Genomic DNA, 23,462 nt, shown 5'->3' with positions numbered 1-23,462 from the left:
TGGGTGTGTTCATGAGAAGAGGCAAGCCCAGGGTCCCTCGATTCCACCACCTTGTAGCTACTTCCTTCAGAAAACTTCCAATTCCTTCAGCATCCATCAGTTTGGTTACCAAATCCTTTTCCCTAGCTTCTGCAGGTTGCCAGCAGTCCTGAGCATTCCTTGGCTTGAGGCAGGATAACTCCTGTGCCTTGGTAGTCACACAGTGTTCCTATGGGTAGGTCTGTGTCCAAATTTCCACTTCCTGACAGTCACTCCTCTCGCAGTTTGCAGTCTCCCTCTGTGCATTTATATGATAAAAAACAAAACCTATTATACGGGTTATACTGTTTCATAACCTGCCTTCTTCACTCAGCCCTTTATTTGAATTAGCTCTCACATCACTAAAACCCAGGCCAGCTTATTTATAATGGCCATGAGGTATTCAATGATGAGCATCACTTAGACCTTCATATTATTAGAGATTTAACTGTATGTACTGAATAACTCAAACAGCTTGACAGCTAATATCCATGCACATCCTTAGTTAGTCCTGGGGGATAAGTTCATTTAAGGGACATTGCTGGGCCGAGGAGGATGCCCAGCCAGGAAAGTTCTTGATCCTATTGTCAGTCATCCTGCAGAATGTTTGGCCCATAGGTGTATCAAAGTGATTTTCCAGCTCCTTACTAAGATTGTCTTCACCTTCTTATAACATAAATTTGAGCTGAAAACTTGATGTCTCTTTTCATCTATGAGCCCTCAACTGACAACATTCTCCACATTCCAGGCAGCTGGGCAATGAATGACTAGTTTATTTTGTCAATAACTTGTGAGAATGGACTTCTGAATGTGGCTCCCCAGGCATGAGGGGAGGACAGATTTTCATGTCACAGATAATTTCCTACTGTTACTGAGTTCTCAGAACCAGGAAAAAAAAATGTGGCACAGAAGAGTACAAGCCATAAATGCTTCCTTGTACTCTGTCTAATGAACATGTGTTGCTTTTATAATTAGAAAATACTGTAAACATATTAGGCCTTCCCAGGTAGCACTAGTGATAAAGAACCTACCTGCCAATGCAGGAGACATACAAGATGCAGGTTTCATCCGTGTGTGGGAAGATCCCCTGGAGGAGAGCACAGTAACCCACTCTAGTACTCTTATCTGGAGAATCTCATGGACAGAGGAGACTGGGAGGCTATAGTCCATAGGGTCACACAGAGTTGGACATGACTCAAGTGACTTAGCATGTATGCACAAACATATTACCAGAGAGAGAAAGAGGGTGATGAAATATAGTATGGATTTAAGCCAGGTATCAGGGAAGGCAATGCCAACCCACTCCACTACTCTTGCCTGGAAAATCCCATGGACAGAGAAGCCTGGTAGGCTGCAGTCCATGGGGTCGCTAAGAGTCGGACACAAGTAAGCGATTTCACTTTCACTTTTCACTTTCATGCACTGGAGAAGGAAATGGCAACCCACTCCAGTGTTCTTGCCTGGAGAATCCCAGGGACGGGGGAGCCTGGTGGGCTGCCATCTATGGAGTAGCACAGAGTCGGACACAACTGAAGCGACTTAGCAACAGCAGTAGCAGCAAGCCAGGTAGACATGAAAACTTTTATTGATTACATGTGTGTTAGTCTGGGTACTCAGAGAAGCAGGCACCAAAATGGAATTCAATCAAATATGGATCCTATTAGAGGAAACACCTGTGAAAAAGAGTGAGGAGGGAGTTGAATAAGGCTGGGAGAGCTGAGACAGAAGGAAGATGGACAGAAAGTTGGGGAAGAAACACTCCAGGCTGCTTCAGTGTCTAAGGAAGGCTTGTCAAGACTACTGGGAACCTTGACCCAAGCCAGCCATCAGGGACTCCCTTGTCTCCCAGGGACAGTTCTGCCTTCATATCCTACATATCTTACATTATTTACTCTTCTATCTAAGAGAGGTCTGTTTCTACTAGCATGTAAAGAAACCTTTTTTGAAAGGATGTCAATGGCAGTAAGAATCTCTATGGTATGTAATTTTGCCTTTACAACTTCAGGCAGTATAGGCGTAAGTCTAATATATCTAGTTGCAATATTTGTATGAGAGTAGTTTTATAACTAGTAGTTCTAACATGCAGCTGTAATATCTAGATGAGAACCATTTTGTAATGGCAAATTTAAATCACATAAGTGATATATTTTAGAGGGAAAAGGAGCATACTTGATCAGCAACTACATTTAGATAAGAGAGAAGACTCATAGCCAGAGGGCCGATCCCAAATCTCACAAAATTGTAATAACATGAATAACAGTATGAGGTTCAGAACACTGAGGTTAAGCAAAACATGGTATTATGAATAAAGTTTCATCATGGTATCAAGGGATCTCTCAAATGCTGTTGTTGAATCAAACAGATGGATTTTTAAAATTCATTAACCATTTAGTCATCTAATAATTTCAAGTATTTATTATGTCATTGAAATATTTTAGCAGCTGAAAATCACATAAACCATTGCTTAGTAAACTTTCTTCTTTCTTAAAAGCATTGAAAAAAGAACTGGCTTTGGAGGTCTCTCAGAGTAACTTCCAAGGGGTGAGCAAGTTAGAACACTGTACAGGCAAGCATCATTAGCAACAGATCAACTCTTGGTGTCTCAGGGCTAACAGACTCCAGGGAGAGAGCCATAGAATAGAGCAGAGCACATTTTAGGGAACTGGTCCATTTTCTGCAAAGCATCTGCTTACAAGGAACAGGATCCAGGTAGGGTATCATGGAAGGTAGTAGCCTCTAATCAACAATGCTTCTGGTCTCCTATGTTAGAAACAGGCTACAAGGGCTAAGTAGGGCAATGAAGGAAACTCTGGCTTCAAGGTCAAGGTGCATGACTGATCCAGTGCCAGAGGCTGGAGATTATTCTGTACTGTATAGTTCATGAAGATGAGACTCATCCCCGGCTCTGTCTGGCTGTCAGGTTAGAGGTGCTTCCTTCCCTCACAGACACACCATTGCCTGCCTTCTGAGCTAGTCCCTGTATTTGGACCCATGGTCCCACCATCATGCGCTTCTCATCTTGTTTACATATCTCAGCCCACTGCTTTAAGGTATATACACCGATTACCTCAGCCACAATGGCCAATGACATACATCTGCTGCCTAAAGTCCAGGTAAGATTCAAGATCCAGTGAGCTGGAGCCCTGGCAATTTTCTAGTCTTTTCTAACCTTTCTTCCTCTGGGGAAGAATATACTCCCAGATACCACCAACCCCAGCCCCCAGATGCCTGCCTCATGCTGCTGCATACCACTTTACTAAGTTCAAACCCCTCAAGACCAACACCAACATAAACTAAAGTTTAACTGAATATATCTCTTTGGACATTGATTATTATATTTCTGACTACTTAAACCTAATTCTACAACCTGAAAAAAATAGCCTGTCCCTATGTCTTGCTTTTAAAATCTTTGAACAGCTATGTACAACTGAGTGAAGCATGCCATCTGCTGGTTATTAAGAGTTTTGGCTTTAATGCTACTGGAGTCCTGGACCAGTCCTGAGGCAATAACAGTGTGTCATTTAGGTCTAATTGGACTATAGTATTGCTGAAGTCCTCCATTTCCTTGCTGATCTTCTGTCTTGTTCTATCCATTATTATTATGAAAGAGTTCCATTGAAGTCTCCAGCTATTACTGTGGAACTTATTTCTCTCTTCTGTCAAAGTTTGCTTCATGTATTTTGGAATTCTTTTGTTATTGTGCATATGTTTATAATTGTAATTTATTGATAATTGAATCTTTTTCAATATCTAATGTCCTTTATTGTCTTTTGCATAAACTTCTTTGATGTCAAATATAATTTTCTGATTATAATATAGGTACCGTAGCTTTCTTTTAGTTACTATTAGCATGGAATATTCTATTCCATCTTTTTAATTTCAAGCTTTTTGTGTTTTTGGATTGAAAGTGAGTCTCTTGAAGATAACATATTAATGGATCACATGCTTTAATCCATTCTGTTATTCTCCACCTTTAAATTGGAGAACTTACTCCATGTACATTTAAATTGGGAGAACTTACTCCATGCTTCCCTAGTGGGTCAGCTTGCAAAGAATCCACCTGCCATGCAGGAAACCTGGGTTTGATTCCTGCGTTGGGAAGATCCCCTGGAGAAGGGAAGGGCTACCCACTCCAGTATTCTGGCCTGGGGAATTCCATGGACTGTATAGTCCATGGGGTCACAAAGAGTCAGACACGACTGAGTGACTTTCACTTTCATTTTACTTCCCTCGTGGCTCAAATGGTAAAGAATCTACTTGCAATGCAGGAGACCCATGTTCGATCCCTGGGTCAGGATGACCCCCTGGAGAATCCCATGGACAGAGGAGCCTGGCAGGCTACAGTCCGTGGGGTCACAAAGAGTCGGACACGACGAGCAAGTAATACTTTCACTTTCACCCATGTGCATTTAAGGTACTTACTGATTAGGAAGGACTTATGTCTGCCATTTAATTATCTGTTTTCTATATGTCCTGTGTGCTTTTCTTCCTCAGTTCTTCCTTTACTCTTTTTCACTTGGTTGACTTTTTATGTTTAGCACACCATTTTGCTTCCCTCTTTTTCCTAGTAGTTTATAAAACTTCTCAGTGGTTCCTCAGAAATTGCAATTAACATTCTAAAACTCATAACAAAAGCAAAGCAAAACAAAAAACAACTTATAACAACCTACTGTGAAGAATACCAATTTCAATAGTATATAATGGAATACACCACTAGTATTTATTTTAATAATATACACTTTTCTCCTAAACTTTTCTGTCTCTCCCCTTTTATATTATTGTTGGCACATACTGCATATTTGTACACTGTGTGCCCATCAATATATATTTATAATCATTATTTTATCATCTTTTTTATATGTTGATACCATAGGAGGGCAAAAAGAGTTAGAAACCAAAAGTACAGTAATACTAGCTTTTACATTTTTACCAGTGCTCTTTATTTCTTCATGTGTGAGTTACTGTCTAGTGACCTTTCATTTCAGTTTGAAGTACCCTCTCTAGCATTTCTTGTGGAGCAGACTTAGTAGTAATGAATTCCTTTAGTTTTTTGTTGTTTTTTTTTTTTAACTAGGAATGTCTTAGAAGGATAGTTTTGCTAGGTATAGGCTTCTTGGTTGATTTTTTTTTTCTTTCAGTATTTTAAATGTGTTATCCTATTGCCTTCTGGCCTCCATGATTTCTGATGAGGATCAGCTATTATTGTGGATTCCATGTACATAACAAGTGCTTTTCTCTTATTGCTCTCTAATTTCAGTCTTCTTTTTTTTTTTTTGGCTTTTGACAATTCAACTGTAATGCGGTAGAACTGTAGCCAGTTATCAAGTCTTGTGGGTGCCATGCAGCTTTCTAAAAATTCTCTGATTATTTCACTTGTCACTAACTCACATTTCCACATTATTTTGTGTTGCTGTTGACTTCCACATTGATTACTGCAGTGCCTCCTCTCTGTATAACTTCAATCTCTTTTTCCCTCTGTGTCACATATATGCATCTGCTCACTCTGTGCTTACCTCTAAGAATCCTAGAACACATATTAATTTTCCATCTCCAGCCTTTAGAGTCTTAAGCTCCTTTAGGACAAGCACTGTGTATATACAGCCCTGCAACAGTGTCCAAAAAGAGCCAAATGATTCTTGAATGTCTGAAACATACCCACAATACTGGCCCCCTGAGAGTTATGATATAGTGACAGCATAAGACAGAAACCAGCAAAATGTGAATATATGTGTGTAGTGGTAGTCGTGCTTTAGTCACTAAGCCATGTCCAACTCTTGTGAGTCTATGGACTGCAGACTACCAGGCTCCTCTGTCCATGGGATTTCCCAGGCAAGAATACCAGAGTGGGTTGCCATTTCCTTCTCCAGGGGATCTTCCCAACCCAGGAATTAAACCCAGGTCTCCTGCATTGCAGGTGGATTCTTTACCAATTGAGCCACCAAGGAAGCCTGTGTATGTGTGTGTGTGTGTGTATAAAACTCCTTTCTTGCTTCTTTACCTCTGATTTTGAAAATCCTACCCATTTTTCAAGATCTATTTGATCCATTACATTCTCCAGTTCCTACCCATCAAACACACACCTATCAATTCAGCACTGAAATATACACTAATTAAAAATCCCCCATATTATTCATAATGTTTCCCTCATCACAAAAGGGAGGGAGGTATGTTGACATTAGATCTACACTATATTTCTAATAGACACTATAAACAGAATGTAATTCTACTCACCACCTGCTCCACAGGCACTCATCACTGACATGCTTAATAATTAGTTATAATCAGACATTGTTTCTGTGATTTTTGTCTCCTCATCATATTTGTATTTCCCTGAAGGTAACCTTAATTATTATTTATTAACCAAGAACCCATAGTTTTGTATTAACTAAGAACCCACAGTTCAAGCAGATATACAATACCTATTTTTCCAACATAAGTGGTCAAGGGTTGTACCATCATGCTTTGGTCTATAACTGAGCTAGACTAATGAAATGAGCTGCACTATGCCAGAATTTACCTTTATTTCTATGCATAATCTATTAATACAACATTCTTATATCTAGAGAAATCATAGCTTATCAATAATATTAGGAATCAATGTGCTTGCTCATCTCTCCCTGAGCAACCAGTTGGGTGTGAAGGGATTGCTCCATTTCACATTGTTTCTTCATTATGCTCTGGAGGCTGATTCTCAGTTTGGCTTGTCCAGGTGGGGACTGTACTCCACATTCAAGTCAGCAACCAGAGCCACATGGGTGTACATTTGTGAGCCTTCTCTTTGAAACTAAAGAAAGAAAGTAGGTTTTATGGGGAAAATTATCTGTCTTACACTCTTATCTCCCATATTGTCCAAGATGGAAAAGCTTTCAATCAACAACTAAGCAAGACTCAATTCACATACATTTTATGTAACTTCCTCTCCCCAATAAGCACCTCTTTGCCAAAGAATAGAACTGATTGCCTTTTATTCTATGCTTTCTAATATTCTATTCTATTCCATGGTCATATAGTACCCACAGGTAGTTAATAGGCTCCAAGTTTCCAGACACTTAAAGGATAGAGTTGAGGCTTCTGAATGAGACTTTGACCACTCAGAGTGAAGAAGTGGAGGGGAAGAAAGGAGAGAGACTGATGAGACTGAGTCATAGCAGATGGCACAGACACAGCTGGAGACCAGGGCTTGCCAACCCATAGGTTTAAAACCAAGGCTGGCAAATCCACAGATGTCTCACTTGCCCTACTGTCTCTCAGGTCCCTGGCATCTACAAGGCTCCCAGGCTGCTACAGACCTGCAGAGTGTGTCTGGCAGGAAATAAAGTTGATTCAGGAGTATGGGGAGAACTCTGGTCTTTATGGACCAGCCTTGTCCTAGGTCTAGCCACTGTAATAAGGAGATATAATAATAATTCAAGAGGTACTGTACTTTAGTTTTCCTCAAGGTTCTCAGGAACAAAGTCTTCAAACATTCTACTAATCGTCTCCATTGCCTCCTCCATATTAGATGCACCATGGACAGCATTTTTCAAAATATTTTTTCCAAATTGGGCTCGAATAGAATCTGGGGACAGTAGTCTTGCTTCCTCTGGGTCTGTGGGACCCATCAATCGTCTCCAGTCTGAAACAGCATTCCACTTGGTCAGAATCATGACCAAAGATGTACCCCTGCAAACAAGAATGCTTTCAGAAGACTTGGACTATTGGTAACTGTAGAGACTGAATACACAGCTAAAGACAGAATGCCACAGCTTCATCCAGAGAGCTCATCTTTATTCTTTGTCCTCATCAGTGTGATTTTTCTGCTTTTTTAAAAAAATTTTAACTTCTCCCTCACCCAATAGGTTTTCTGGTTTTTTGGGTTTTTTTTTTGGCCATGTTGCATGGCTTGCTAGGTCTTTGTTATCTCACCAGGGATTGAACCCGTGCCCTCTGCAGTGGAAGCACAGAGTCCTAATCACTGGACCACCAGGGAAGTCCCTTTCAATAGGATTTTTGTTCTAGAAGAATGTTTGTTGTTTTTTTTTAATTTTAGGGATACATGCTAGGCACTATTCCAGTTACTTTCAATGTATCAATTATTTAGCCTTCACAACAGTGCCGATGAGGTAGGTCCTATTAACATCCCCATTTTATGGATAAGGAAACTAAGGCAAAGATCAAACATGTTGGCAAAGCAGATATTTAAAAGTAGATAGCCTCTATATTTAATGTGAAGAACTAAAGAAACAAAGAAACAGAAAACAGAGAAGAAAAAAAGGAATTAGCATAAACATGAACTCCAAATATTACCAGGGTGCTTTTCTCATTAATTAGATTGGATAAAATATTTTAATGAATTTTTTGTATTTTTCAAAGTTTCTATAACAAACAGTTACTATGTCTACAATGCAAAGAACTTTTATATATCAGAAACTTACTCAGCTAAAACATCCAAGACATCCTTATAAAACGCTTTTCTTTTTATTTTAAAATAAATTTTCTCTGCTTCCTCTTCAGTTAGGAGTGTTTCTTTCATCTGTGTTATATCAAATCCAGTCTCTTTAATAATTTTCATGATATCCTCTAGGGAAAACAGATATTTGATAGTCTTGCAGATTGCCTCCATTTTTGTTCTGTATTTAAGTAGATTGAATAACTGTTGCTGCTACTGCTAAGTCACTTCAGTCGTGTCCGACTCTGCGCGACCCGATAGACGGCAGCCCACCAGGCTCCCCCGTCCCTGGGATTCTCCAGGCAAGAACACTGGAATAGGTTGCCATTTCCTTCTCCAATGCATGAAAGTGAAAAGTGAAAATAAAGTCGCTCAGTTGTGTCCGACTCTTCGAGACCCCATGGACTGCAGCTCACCAGGCTCCTCCGCCCATGGGATTTTCCAGGCAAGAGTATTGGAGTGGGGTGCCATTGCCTTCTCCGATTCAATAACTAAGGAAGGTCATAGTATCACTTGCATACAGTGGTTTTAAAAAAACCAAAACTGTGCTAAACTAAACTGAAAAGGCACCAGAGGGACATTCAGAAGAACTTCAATATGTTAATGTAGATGTTCAGTTTCTGGGATCCATCTTTCCAGAAACCACCTGAAATGTCTAGTGGTCTATAAATGAGGAAATCTGTTTCTATGCCAAAAGTGAAGACATGTTTTCATCTCCACACTGCAAATGCCAAGGAACTTCTTGGATATAGAACTTCTAGATATAGATTGGAAGAGACAGCCAACCTGAACTCTTCTCACTGAACTGGCAGGGCACCATTAAGGTGATTAAATAAAGGAAATCTGGTCAAAATCTCTCACAGCCTAAACTTGGAGCACTACCGCCTGATAATGAAGGTGTTCATTGCTTTATTCTTTCAGCTTTTCTTTACTTTGCAAAATTCCACAGAAGTTGAAGAAAAACGTATACATTGGTTCTATCTTTATATATTTACCTCTTTGTTCTTGTGTTACATGAGGTTTAATCAGTGCCACAGTGTGTTGAGGAGGAAAGAAATATTGTATTTCCCTTTCAGCAGCTTCTAGTGAATCACTTCCGTACAACTGGTTGATAGGCAAACCTTCTATTGCAAATTGTGCGCATAAACTTTGAAAAAGAAGTCAAGTCAAAAACTGTTATAACATATAAAATAACATAACACAGTGTAAAACTTCATATTTGCATTCTACAGAAGGAAGTAACTGCAGAATGGCTTGGGGCATGCTATTACCTTTAAGGAGGTAGCAGTCATTAGAAAGAAAGGAGTTGAACATTTCAGTAATCATGATAATGGATACTGACAACTATCAAAGATGGAATGAACACCCTGGTGCAGTGGAAAAGAACAGAATATAGAATTCTGGTGGTATCACTTGCTAGCTACATGATACTGATCAACTATTTTCCTTGTCTGTGCTTCAGTTGTCTCAAATATGAATATGATAATAAACCCTGTTTTGGAAGTCTTTGAAGATGTAATCTGATGATGTGTTTGAAATTTATGGGACATATTAAGCTGTCAATAAATTCCTTCTCCTTCTTTAATCACTAAATAATATCAAGCACTAGAGATGGCATTTGACCTATTCCAAAGATACCAAATTATAAACACTGAATCCAGGAGACATGGCAGTGGAACCCTCCAGGTAAGGAAAGCAGCACTGAAAGAGGAGCATACCAAACAGCTTTGTGGAACAAGGCAGAAGTGACATTGATGTTAATGGACAAGCCCTGCTGGGGTAGTTTCTTCCAGTTCTGTTTTTGTACGATAGATGAATACACATCTCCAAAGTCAACCGTTATTCCTCAGTGTTTTCCAGTTGCACCCTTTTCTTTCTGTCCCTCTGCTTATCTATTTATATTTCAGTAGAAGTGACGTTCATTGCTCATTGATTTTCTGCCCTTTAAACATAGCCCTGAGCAAGCAACCCACAAAATCCAGCCACAGCAAATAATCTCCCTTCCTGTTAACAGACTGACATCACTGGAAACTTGGCTTTCTGTCCTAAGTTTTAAAACCCCTTTCTTATCTCTGAGTTTCCCTTGTGGCTCAGCTGGTAAAATCTCTAATTTTTTCAGTGACCATTTCAGATTTCCTTATCTAACGTGACCTTCCCATTCAGCCCTTGGCTGCTCTCACATCTCTGATTTGAAGATATTTGTAGACTAAGAGCCTGTGATTGTCAGGGAGATTTGTACAATGAATGATACATCACCAGAACTGAATCCATTCAATGCAGAGAACTACAAGCAGACCCTCTATTAGGCTGTTAGACATGGTATTTGGAAAAAGTGTCTGTGTGTGTGTGTTTGCATGTAAGGATAGCAGAGAAGGATTGCTATGTTTCTCTTGTATGCAAGTGACCATATTTCAGATTAAGCAAGGGAGAGTAAACAGTCTGATGCCCAAGTGCAGGAGTTATTTCTAAGGCAACTTAGAAAAGGAGGCAATCAAAAATAATGGCTAAGAGTCATTGTGAACTTGTGGCAACATTAGGGATCATAAGGGCTTAGGATTTAAATTCTCACTATAATAGTGGGGAGAAGAGGGACAGTTACTGAGTGCCTTCACTTGGAGAAAATGTCTCTGTGCTGGTATGTAGCCTCCATATTTGGAGCCAGAATTTCTAGAAGAGTGTGCCTACATGTATCAGATCAGATCAGATCAGTCTCTCAGTCGTGTCCGACTCTTTGCGACCCCATGAATCGCAGCACGCCAGGCCTCCCTGTCCATCACCAACTCCTGGAGTTCACTCAGACTCGTGTCCATCGAGTCAGTGATGCCATCCATCCATCTCATCCTCTGTTGTCCCCTTCTTCTCCTGCCCCCAATCCCTCCCAGCATCAGAGTCTTTTCCAATGAGTCAACTCTTTGCATGAGGTGGCCAAAGTACTGGAGTTTCAGCTTTAGCATCATTCCTTCCAAAGAAATCCCAGGGCTGATCTCCTTTAGAATGGACTGGTTGGATCGCCTTGCAGTCCAAGGGACTCTCAAGAGTCTTCTCCAACACCACAATTCAAAAGCATCAATTCTTTGGTGCTCAGCCTTCTTCACAGTCCAACTCTCACATCCATACATGACCACAGGAAAAACCATAGCCTTGACTAGATGAACCTTTGTTGGCAAAGTAATGTCTCTGCTTTGTATAGGCCAGGTATTGATAAGGATTCTTCTCTCTGATGCCATGTATTGCATTCTCTGCTGCATTTCATTAAGAGGTTCTATGGCACCCTGCTCATACCACATAAAGAGTGTCCAAGCCATATTATCCTTTACAGTAATTTTCTGGCACAGGAACAAAGACATAAGAGAGGAGGGTCAAAAGAGTACAAAATGCCTCCTTCAGGACAAGTCCAACTCAAGATCTTATACCCCAAAGAAAACACTTCAACTCTATATACATGATGTCTCATAAGTCCTGTTATTTATTGTGGTAGCATGGATGCAAACATTTCCTGTGTTTGACGAAGCATCTTTATTCTTGCTCACTTGAAGGAGGGCTTTTCTTCCCCTGAATTCAATCCTACTCTGAAATTAACACAAAGAATTTAGGTGAATTGCAAGTCAGTTTGTTTCCATCAGCTACATGCCAGGAACAGAGATGAATGAGATGCTATCTCCTTCCCTTGGCTGAGACCAAGCCCAGCAGCTAAGATCAAAAAATATTTTTTAAAGTGCCTCTAGGTAACAGGTACTAGACAGCATATTAAAAAGCAGAGACATTACTTTGTCAACAAAGGTCCATCTAGTCAAGGCTATGGTTTTTCCAGTAGTCATGTATGGATGTGAGAGTTGGACTATAAAGAAAGCTGAGCACCAAAGAATTGATGCTTTTGAACTGTGGTGTTGGAGAAGACTCTTGAGAGTCCCTTGGACTGCAAGGAGATCCAAACAGTTCATCCTAAAGGAGATCAGTCCTGGATGTTCATTGGAAGGACTGATATTGAAGCTGAAACTCCAATACTTGGCCACATGATGCAAAGAACTGACTCACTGGAAAAGACCCTGATACTGGGAAATATTGAGGGCAGGAGGAGAAGGGGACAACAGAGGATAAGATGATTGGATGGCATCACCGACTCAATTGGCATGGGTTTGAGTGAACTCCGGGGGTTGTTGATGGACAGGGAGGCCTGGCGTGCTGCAGTTCATGGGATCGCAAAGAGTCGGACATGACTGAGCGACTGAACTGAACTAGGTAACAGGTAACATGCCAGGTTTTGAGCTGATTACAAAATTCTAAGACTCATCAGTAAATTACTTTGTAAATGTTCCCACCAAATTGTAGACTATATATTAAGTTAGTCATCATTGTCTTAAAACTCCTGTATCAATTAAATAACCTACAGGACTATTATGCCCTTCTCAAAAGAATTTCTCCTAAACAGTGCATGGGGCAGATATTTCTGCCAAGATACGGACTTCTGGCTGGGTAGCTACCACTTATTTTCAGCCCCAAATGAAGCAGCTTACAACATTCTCTTGCAAAGCCTTGGCCATATTCAGGTTAGCACTGGGCTGGGCTTTCAGTCATAAATAGCCCACTCCTTACCCAGCAAAAGGAGCATTCCTGAGAACCTACTTTGGATGAGAGCTGTAGTTTCTGTACCCTATATTCAAAAGGAAATCAAAATGGCTCCCATGAAAAAATCTGAATCATACCACTCTGGAAGATATTCTTTGGCTTCTTCAACATTGCTTGGTCCAATTAACTGTTTCCAGTGTCCTAAGCCATTTTCTCTTACTAAAACAAGGGCTAGCGATGGACCACTGTTAGAAAAGAAAAAAAAAGTTAATGAAACTATGGTTTGTAGCTAATTATAGATATAAATAATGCAAGTGAATTTGTTAGATGAAAATAGTAAAATAGCCCTTTTTACTAAGAGTATGAAATTAATTTCTGTTAGTGTACTCTCAAGAGTATATTCATCAAAGAAAGGAAGCAGAGAAAGGAAGGGAAAAGAAGGGCCTTGGTTCTGATCGAGTGGTCTACGGACAATACAGGTATTGTCCCCATGCCCCTGCTGATTTATATTATACATGCTTGCTGGCTTTCTGGTCTAGCTGCTGTTTCATTTATTCTGCTAGAAACCCATTCATCTCCTTGGACTAGTGATCTTTAGGACTACCAAAACCCTTGAGAGTCAGTCATAGCTGTCTACTTAGACTTGATGATGCTGCACAAACTGGCTATTCAACTCAACTAGACTCCAGAGGCTTCACTGGGAACCTGCATTGCTCTAATAACATTCCGGGGGGACCACAGAAGACACACAGTTGAGCAGGCAATCAAAATGGAAGTAATATTGGCAAAGAAGTAAACTCAGCACATCTTTACAGAATTGAGAGGTTTGGCAACTTGAACAGAAAGCAGGGTTAAAAAAAGGCTAAATGATTCAAACATAAATCAACCTGCGCTTTCTCAACCTGAATTCTATTTTACCTGGTCATGTTTTCTATAACATTTCCAAAATAATCTTTATTTTCATATTCTTTGCACAGTGTTTTTGCTTCTTCTTCTGATAATACTATCTGTCTTTGCAGCAGTATTTTGAAGCCTTCATCTTGAATTTTATTCAAAACATCCTCTAAATAAAAAGTCACATAAGTTTTAAAGTGCTAGGTTATTGATTGTATACACAATACAGACTATATTATCATAAGGACATAGAATGTATTTCATTCTCATATGAAATTTAAGTTTACAAAAATAGATTATTCGATTTTTAATTTAAGGTGAACAGTATTCTTAACATGTCAAATTTATGATGCCATTTCCAGTTCTTCAGTGAAACAAAATCTATAGATCTGAGAATGGGGGATTTATTTTTAAAAATGTGTACAGTCAGATAAGTTTTATTTCATACATAAAGGTGATATACTGACATTCTCAGATATGCTAGGGTTCTAGAGTTGGGTTTCCCTGATAGCTCAGTTGGTTAAAAATCCACCTGCAGAGCAGGAGACCCCAGTTTGATTCCTGAGTTGGGAAGATCCACTGGAGAAGGGATAGGCTACCCACTCCAGTATTCTTGGGCTTCCCTTGTGGCTCAGCTGGTAAAGAATCCACCTGCAATGCAGGAGACCTGGGTTTGATCCCTGGGTTGGGAAGATCCCCTGGAGAAGAGAAAGGCTCCTCACTCCAGTATTCTGGCCTGGAGAATTCCAAGGACTATAAAGTCCATGGGGTCACAAAGAGTCAGACATGACTGAGTGATTTTCACTTTCAGAAAACAAAATAACTAGGTACATATCTTTTTTTAATGTGCTTAAATATAGGCTCTAGATAACTGAAAGATGAAATACAGTTGAGTAAAAAGTGGGAAATTAATGGACCTGAGGACTGTGAAAAGCATGAAAACTAGTTTATATAAGAAAAATTCTAAATATATCCACTGTAAACATGTTTATAAACAAAATATAAATTTCAAAATATGCCATCAAAAGACATGCTATTGGATTACATTCAAAATCTTTTTGTACCATGTGGCAGATAGAACTATTTTAGAGTATAGATATTTTTGCCTAAAAGCTAAAGCAAACATCATAATTGAAATCACTGGAGGCATTAAAAGCAGTCAGGGGTAGAATAAAGGCAAAATGTTATCATACTGGCCTTTAATTATTTAATAGTTATTCTGGAAGTACTAAGCCATACATAAAAATAACAAAATTTAACAAAATGGATAACAGTGTTTGCATATAAGCTGTTTGGGAAATTCAGGAGTATTTTTAAAAGGTTAATAGTATTAAATATTATAATTCAGTAAGGGAGTCAGTAAGTAAACATTTACAAAAGCCACTATCTTTCTTACATAGAAAATAAGTTTTGGGGGGAAGTGTCATTCACTATGGGCTTAAAAACTAGGAATAATGCTGAAAAGAAAGAGCTGGCACTAAAACAACAACTATGAACAGCTTACCTTTTATTGAGTGAATACTTTAGAGCAAAGAACATTACATATATTCCCATATTTACTTGAAAAATAAGATAACAAGAACTATAATGAAGAAAACTATTATATCTGAATAAAAGATGCAATAGATGAGTTGAAAAGAGGTATATTGTATTTCTTGAAAATTCCTAAGAATATGGTGAAGATGTCTGTTTTCTTCAAGTTAAATAATCCACATAGACTTTGCTTTAGAATTTCTTGAGGTGACCCAGAATATTAAATATCAATGAAGGTCAACATTTATTTAAAGAGTGATGAATTACCATTTGCTACCAAATGGCAAACATAGTAAACACAAAATAATCAAAAACTGAGGCTAGAGTCAAGCAAGAGGGAGAGGGATAGTGATAAGAGACTAACCAACTTCAAATTTTGTTTTTCCCCCTTTTCAATTAACACCTTTATGCCATCCTTAAATGTCAGTATGGTTTGCATATCACAATAGCAATATGTTATGACATTAACAGCTATTACCAAAATTCTTTGTAGGAGAAAACTGTATTTGTTTGGGAAAAATTATTTCAACAAATTATTGAGTAGAAGGTGAGATCTTTGCAACTTGGTTGGAGGTAGATTTACTTTGCTCAGAAAAACTGAAAAAATTGTATTTGTTTCCCGGGAACAAGAGTCAGGATTTCAGGGGCAATCCAAACCAGGTGACCAGTGTGGAAGCAGAAACTGCTAAATACTACTAAGCACTATGAACAGAATGCAGGCCATTTGAAAGTTAGATTTGGCAATTTGGAGGTCATTGGTGAACTTGACTAGGGTAGTTCTGACAGAAGCTCAATTGGAGGGGCTTCAGGAGTGGGTGAGGGTCAAGAAGACGATTCACTGAGCACAGACAACTCCTTGAGAAGTGTCCATTGCAGAGAAGTAGAGAAATGGGGTGTCAGCTGAGGGGGCAGAGGATCCAAGGCGGTATTTCTGGTTTTGTTTTTATTTCATTGAATTTTGTTTATTATTATGTTGGACCATGTTTTTGAGCTAACAGGGAAAACTCAGTAACAAGAGAGAAAGTGATTTTTTGCCAGAAAATAAGGGACATTTTCGAGTGTGGAACACTCAGGAAAGCAGGTAGAAATGGCATACATAGATCAAGAAAAGGGCTGGCCTTGGATGGATCATGTCCATACCAGGGTTGCCTCTTCTCCTCTCAGCCAATAACATTGCTTCTTATTTACAGAGAAACCAAGTAACGGAAGACAAACCCCTCAACTTCCTGTCACAAATCTATAAACTGGATCTGTGTCTATCCAGCCCTCTTTCTCTCTTGCTACATAGAATAAAAATCTCTTCTCAGCCCAATCCTATACATCTGCTACAGAAACTATTTCCTCCTGACTCTCAGTGACCTTGGCCTGTCCTAATCTTTTCTCTCTTTCTTGTAACTTCAACTGGTTGGTTCCTTCCCATGAGCATTAATCTACAGTCAGATTTTTCCAATCTCAAAATAACATTTACAAATCTGTCAAATATTACTTCTTTAATTCTGAATTGTTCTGACTTCTTTGTATATAATCTCTCACCCCAGTTTTGAGACTGACTTTTGTGGCAAGCACTACACTGAAACTACTCAAGATTTTCCTTTTCCTGGCTAATTCAAACTTGACTTTTTAGTCTCTGCATAAACGGTGCTTCTTCCATAAGTATTATGCAACTGTCCCTGGTTAATTAAGCCATACTTATCTTTCCACTCAATTTTGGGCTGCATATCCTATTTGATATCCAGTGAGGCATCTCTTATCATAGTGCTTTCCACCCTCAGCTGTTATTATCAATTAGATGTATTTTGCTTCAGCAGTTCATGTACAGGCTTCAACAGTACATGAACTGTGAACTTCTAGATGTTCAAGGTGGATTTAGAAAAGGCAGAGGAACCAGAGATCAAGTTGCCAACATCTGCTGGATCATAGAAAAAGCAAGAGAATTCCAGAAAAATCTCTACTTCTGCTTTATTAATTATGCCAAAGCCTTTGACTGTGTATATCACAGCAAACTGTGGAAAATTCTTCAAGAGATGGGGGTAACAGACCACCTTACTTGCATCCTGAGAAACCTGTTTGCAGGTCAAGAAGCAACAATTAGAACCAGACATGGAACAATGGACTGGTTCCAAATTGGGAAAAGGGTGCATCAAGGCTGTATATTGTCACCTTGCTTATTCAACTTATATGCAGAGTACATCATGCAAAATGCCGGGCTGGATGAAACACAATCTGGAATCAAGATTCCCAGGAGAAACATCAATAACCTCAGATACAAAGATGATACCATGCTTATGGCAGAAAGTGAAGAGGAACTAAAGAGCCTCTTGATGAAAGTGAAAGAGGAGAGCGAAAAAGTTGGCTTAAAACTCAACATTCAGAAAACTAAGATCATGGCATCTGGTCCCATCTCTTCATGGCAAATAGATGGGGACACAATGGAAACAGTGAGAGAGTTTATTTTCTTGGGCTTCAAAATCACTGCACATGGTGACTGCAGCCATGAAATTAAAAGATGCTTGCTCCTTGGAAGAAAAGCTATGACCAACCTAGTCAGCATATTAAAAAGCAGAGATATTACTTTACTAAAAAAGTCCAAAAAAGCTATGGTTTTTCCAGTAGTCATGTATGGATGTGAGAGTTGGACTATAAAGAAAGCTGAGTGCTGAAGAATTGACGCTTTTGAACTGTAGTGTTGGATAAGACTTTTAAGGGTCCCTTGGACTGCAAGGAGATGAAACCAGTCAATCCTAAAGGAAATCAATCCTGAATATTCATTGGAAAGACTGATGCTGAAGCTGAAACTCCAATACTTTGACCATCTGATGCGAAGAACTGACTTGCTGGAAAAGACCCTGATGCTGGGAAAGATTTAAGGCAGAAGGAGAAGAGGACAACAGAGGATGAGATGGTTGGATGGCATCACTGACTCAATGGACATGAGTTTGAGCAAGCTCCGGGAGTTGGTGATGGACAGGGAAGCCTCACGTGCTGCAGTCCTTGAGATCACAAAGCGTCAGACATGACTGAGTGACTGAACTGAACTGAGATGCATTTTGCAGCAGGTTGTTGTGCTGGTAGGATAAAGATTATATTGTGTAGAAAATTAAACCTAAAACCCTAGTGACTCAATACATCAGAGATATTCTTATCACCAATGTTACATGCTCATAATAAAGCTGCCTATAGCAGCTTTACTCCTAATAGCCAAAAACTGAACGCAACGAAGATGTCCTCTAATAAGTAACTAGACATATGCTGGTATATTCATACAATATAATGTTACTCAGCTATAAAGAAGTAAGCTATTTAAGCCACAAAAAGACACAAAGGAAACTTAAATGTATATAGTTATATAAGAGAAATTTATCACTATATGATTTCAACTCTATGGCATTCTGGAACATGCAAAACTACAGAGACAGTAAAAAGGTCAGATCACAACAGGGGTTGGGAGGAGGAGATGGATAAATAGGAGAACAGGGATTTTTAGGGCAGTGGTTCTACCATGTATGATACTGTAAAAGGGACACATGACACTGAATTTATCAAAACCCACAGAATGTGCAACACAAAGAGCAAACCTTAACATCAACTATGAAGTTTAGTTAATAACAGTGTGTTGATACTGGTTCACTAGTTATAAGAATGTGTTACAATAAAATATTACTAGAAGAAATTATTATGGGGGTAAGCATATGGGAACACTGTACTATCTTTCTTAATTTTTCTGTAGATCAACAACTATTCTAAAATATAAAGTCTATTTATCTAAAAAAATATACATATTGTTCAAGGTTTAAAAAGCCAAATGAAACTTTCCAAAGACGAGAACTCTAGGCCCAGGGAGCTTCACTGGTAAATTCCAGTAAAGATTTTAAAAAGATGCGATATCAATTCTACACCATCTCTTCCATAAAACAGTGACTACCTTTCATCTCATTTTATGAAATCTGCATTTACCCATTACCCTAATACCAAAACCAGATAAAGACATTACAAGAAAGTCCCCAACAAAATATTGAAAATTCAAACCCAGCAATATGTTAAAAAGGACAGTAAAAGAAAATAAACAACAACCAAGTATAGTTTATCTGGAGAATGCAAGGCTGGTTAAATATTTAAAAATCAAAATAATTGCCATATTGTTAAACTCAAGGAAAAAATATCAGTAGATACAGGGAAATTTTTTTGAGAAACTATAACATCCATTCATGATTTTTAAAAAAATACCTCCCCAAACTAGGAGTAGGTGAGAATTTCCTTAATCTAAATAAAGGGCATACAAAGCTAACATGACACTTAATGGTAAAAGACTTAATGCTTTCACTGTAAGATCAGGAGCAAGGTAACTTGTGTACTCTCATCTCGCTTATTATTCAACATCATGCAGGAAGTTCCAGCCAGTCCAATAAGGCAAGCAAAAGAAATAAAAAGTGTATGTATTAAAAAGAAAGAGGCAAAACTGTCTCAAGTTTTAGATATTATTGTCTACATCAGTGGTTCTCAGTCCTTCAAAGTGCATTTAACAATGTTTGGAGATGTGTTTTGATTTTCACAACTAGGAGTTGAGGGGATGCTACTGACACGAAGTGAGCAAAGGCCAAAGATGGTGCTGAACATTTTCCAACGTTCGTGACGCAACACCGTCAGCAATTACCTGGCCCAGAAGGTAAGTAGGTCTGATGTTCAGAAATCCTGTGCTGTGCTGTGCTAAGTCACTTCAGTCATGTCCTACTGTTTGTGACCCTATGAACTGTAGCCTGCCAGGCTCCTCTGTCCACGGGATTCTGCAGGCAAGAAGACTGGAGTGGGTTGCCTTGCCCTACCCCCTGGGATCTTCCCGACCCTCCTCTCTTATGTGTCCTGCATTGGCAGGCAGCTTCTTAACCACTCGTGCCACCTGAAAAGCCTTCAGAAACCCTAGTAACAGAAATTCTCAAGGAAATGATGTCAAAAAGCTCCTAGAACCAAGTAGTTTAGCAAGTCAGAGAATATGAGGTCAACATACAAGTATCAATTTATTTCCATACACTGGATATAAAAAAGAATTAACAGTGTTACTTTATAGTTTCTGTTCTTGCTCTGCCAATATTCTATTCACATAATACTCTATTATGTGTGGTTAAAAATAGCTAGCATGTTTTAAGTGTTAGGCACTTTATGTTTTCTCATTTTAACCTTCTCAATTTAAACATGAAGAAAGATTTGGTAAAGTACATTTTTTCCAAATCACACTAGTAATAAGAGGTTTACCTAAGTGTTGAACTTAGGCATTTCAGACATGAATACTTCTAATCTTTATTATAATAACTATAATAATAATTATATACAATAATAATTCTTGTATGTTAAATCTACCCTAACAAATTCCTAGGTTAGAAAGCACTTTCTGAACTTTTTAACTATAAAATTGTTTTATTCTTTTTATTGAGAAATTAGTAAATTAGTGTCAATTAAGTTTCTTACTTCAAGTGCTTTTTCTTGAATGTTAAATTTTAAACTAATGTATTTTAATATAATTATTCAAATCATATGCACAATGTAGTTAAACAATTTACACTTTATTTCTTACCTGTTCTTTCATTAACAAGGGCTGGTCGAAGTAATGCCAGTATCTTTTCAAATTTTATGCCTCTAATTTTTTTAAAATCAGGGATTAAGACATCAATAAACTTAGTATTAGTTATATTCTCTTCAACATCACAAAACTGAGATATTTGTTGTATTTCCAGATATTGTTGTAAACTGTTGAAATCCAAAACATAATTATAAACTGAAGTTTAATAATCATGCCTGAAAATTAAAATTATAATATATCCTCACAAATAAAACAAATGAATATGGAACTTCACATAAAGATAAGTTACATCTCTATTACATCAAAGAATATGCATTTAATTCCATTTTTATTGAACCAACACAAAAATCAATTACATGAAATCACATGTTTGATTTCATGAGAGTATATTAAAGACACCAAAATAACGTACGTTTAAAAAAATTTTTTTCTTTCCTCTATGTAAAGCAGTCCAGATACTTTCTAATTTTCCTTATAATCTTGTCTTTGAATCTAGGCTAATATAGGAGCACATTTCATGTTTTCAAATAGGTAAGATGCTTTCTATTTGAAATTTATTATTTATTTACTTCCAACTTTATTGGATTATAATCAGGAAATGTATGTGGTAAGATTTTAATTTTTAAAAATGTGTTTAGGTTTTCTTTGTAAACAAAGCAAATTTACTTGTGGGATTTAAGGTTATACATGTTCATATTTCATATATTTTAGATCATTTATTATACACAATTATGGAATACATATTTGCCATTCCTATATATCCTTGCTCTTTTGTCTGCTTTGTATTGAGATCTATGACCATAATGTTACTTTTATCCAGTTCTTCTTATTATCTTTCTAATACTTATATTTTTATTATGTCATCTGTGTGGTTTCAGGAATAAATTTTTTGACCACTATATCTTCTTCACAAATGTTTTCTTTTACATCATGTCCTTCTTTATCAAGTTTAACACTTTTAATATTCAATTCTAATTCTTTATTTTTTCTGGCTATTTTGTTGCCATCTCTTAATTTTTTTATTTTTCTTTGTCTCTTCTAAGCAGAATATAGATTTAGATTACTGCGATACTGAATGGTTTGCCTCGGAAATGAACAGAGATCGTCCTGTCGTTTTTGAGATTGCACCCGACTACTGCATTTCAGGTTCTTTTGTTGATTATGAGGGCTACTCCATTTCTTCTAAGGGATTCTTGCCCACAGTTGTAGATATAACGGTCATTTTAATTAAATTCGCCCATTCCAGTCCATTTTAGTTCACTGATCCCTAAACTGTCAATGTTTACTCTTGCCATCTCCCATTTGACCACTTCAAATTTACCTTGATTCATGGACCTAACATTCCAAGTTCCTATGCAGTCTTGTTCTTTACAGCATTGGACTTTATTTTTATCACCAGACATATCCACAACTGGGCGTTGTTTCCACTTTGGCTCAGCCTCCTCAGTCCTTCTGGAGCTATTTCTTCTCCCTTCTCCAGTAGAATATTGGGCACCTAACAACCTGGGGAATTCATCTTTCAGTGTCATATCTTTCTGCCTTTTCATACTGTTCATGTGGTTCTCAGGCAAGAATGCTGAAGTGGTTTGCCATTATGTTCTCCAGTGGACCACGTTTTGTCAGAACTCTCCACCATGATCCATCCATCTGGGGTGGCTCTACATGGCATGGCTCATAGTTTCATCGAGTTAGACAAGGCTGTGACCCATGTGATCAGAAAAACCAAATACACTCAGCAAAAACAAAACCAGGAGCTGACTGTGGCTCAGATCATGAACTCCTTATTGCAAAATTCAGACTTAACTTGAAGAAAGTAGGGAAAACCACTAGGCCATTCAGGTATGACCTAAATCAAATCCCTTATGATTATACAGTAGAAGTGACAAATATATTCAGGGGATTAGATCTGATAGACAGAGTGCCTGAGGAACTATGGGCAGAGGTTCGTAATATTGTATATGAGGCAGTGATCAAAACCATCCCCAAGACCAAGAAATGTAAAAAGGCAAAATGGTTGCCTGAGGTGGCCTTACAAATAGCTGAGAAAAAAAGAGAAATGAAAGGGAAAGGAGAAAAGGAAAGATATACCCATCTGACTGCAGAGTTCCAAAGAATAGCAAGGAGAGATAAGAAAGCCTTCTTCAGTGATCAATGCAAAGAAATAGAGGAAAACAATAGAATGGGAAAGACTAGAGATCTTGTGAAGAAAATTAGATACCAAGGGAACATTTTCATGCAAAGATGGGCACAATAAAGGACAGAAACGGTGTGGACCTAACAGAAGCAGAAGATATTAATAAGAGATGGCAAGAATACACACAAGAACTATAGAGAAAAGTTCTTAATGATGCGGATAACCACGATGGTGTGATCACTCACCTAGAGCCAAACATCCTGGAGTATGAAGTCAAGTGGGCCTTTGGAAGCAACACTACAAACAAAGCTAGTGGA

General features: G+C 38.2%; 1 protein-coding gene across 1 annotated transcript in view; it reads right to left on the bottom strand.

The window, feature by feature from the left end:
- Positions 1-7,442: 7,442 nt before the first annotated feature.
- NME8 (NME/NM23 family member 8) overlaps positions 7,443-23,462 on the bottom strand; it is a 40,223-nt gene continuing 24,203 nt past the window's right edge. Inside the window, exons 11-16 of the mRNA XM_055589641.1 lie at positions 21,006-21,178; positions 13,931-14,075; positions 13,150-13,257; positions 9,442-9,593; positions 8,433-8,577; positions 7,443-7,680 (exon numbers count right to left, since the gene is read on the bottom strand). Coding sequence (XP_055445616.1) covers positions 7,443-7,680; positions 8,433-8,577; positions 9,442-9,593; positions 13,150-13,257; positions 13,931-14,075; positions 21,006-21,178 — 961 coding nt within the window. The remainder of the gene's footprint in view (positions 7,681-8,432; positions 8,578-9,441; positions 9,594-13,149; positions 13,258-13,930; positions 14,076-21,005; positions 21,179-23,462) is intronic.

Source organism: Bubalus kerabau, chromosome 8 (genome assembly GCF_029407905.1).
Source record: "Bubalus kerabau isolate K-KA32 ecotype Philippines breed swamp buffalo chromosome 8, PCC_UOA_SB_1v2, whole genome shotgun sequence".
Lineage (NCBI taxonomy): Eukaryota > Metazoa > Chordata > Mammalia > Artiodactyla > Bovidae > Bubalus > Bubalus kerabau.
Note: the sequence above shows the minus strand (reverse complement) of the source record. Positions and strands in the feature narration are given on the sequence as shown.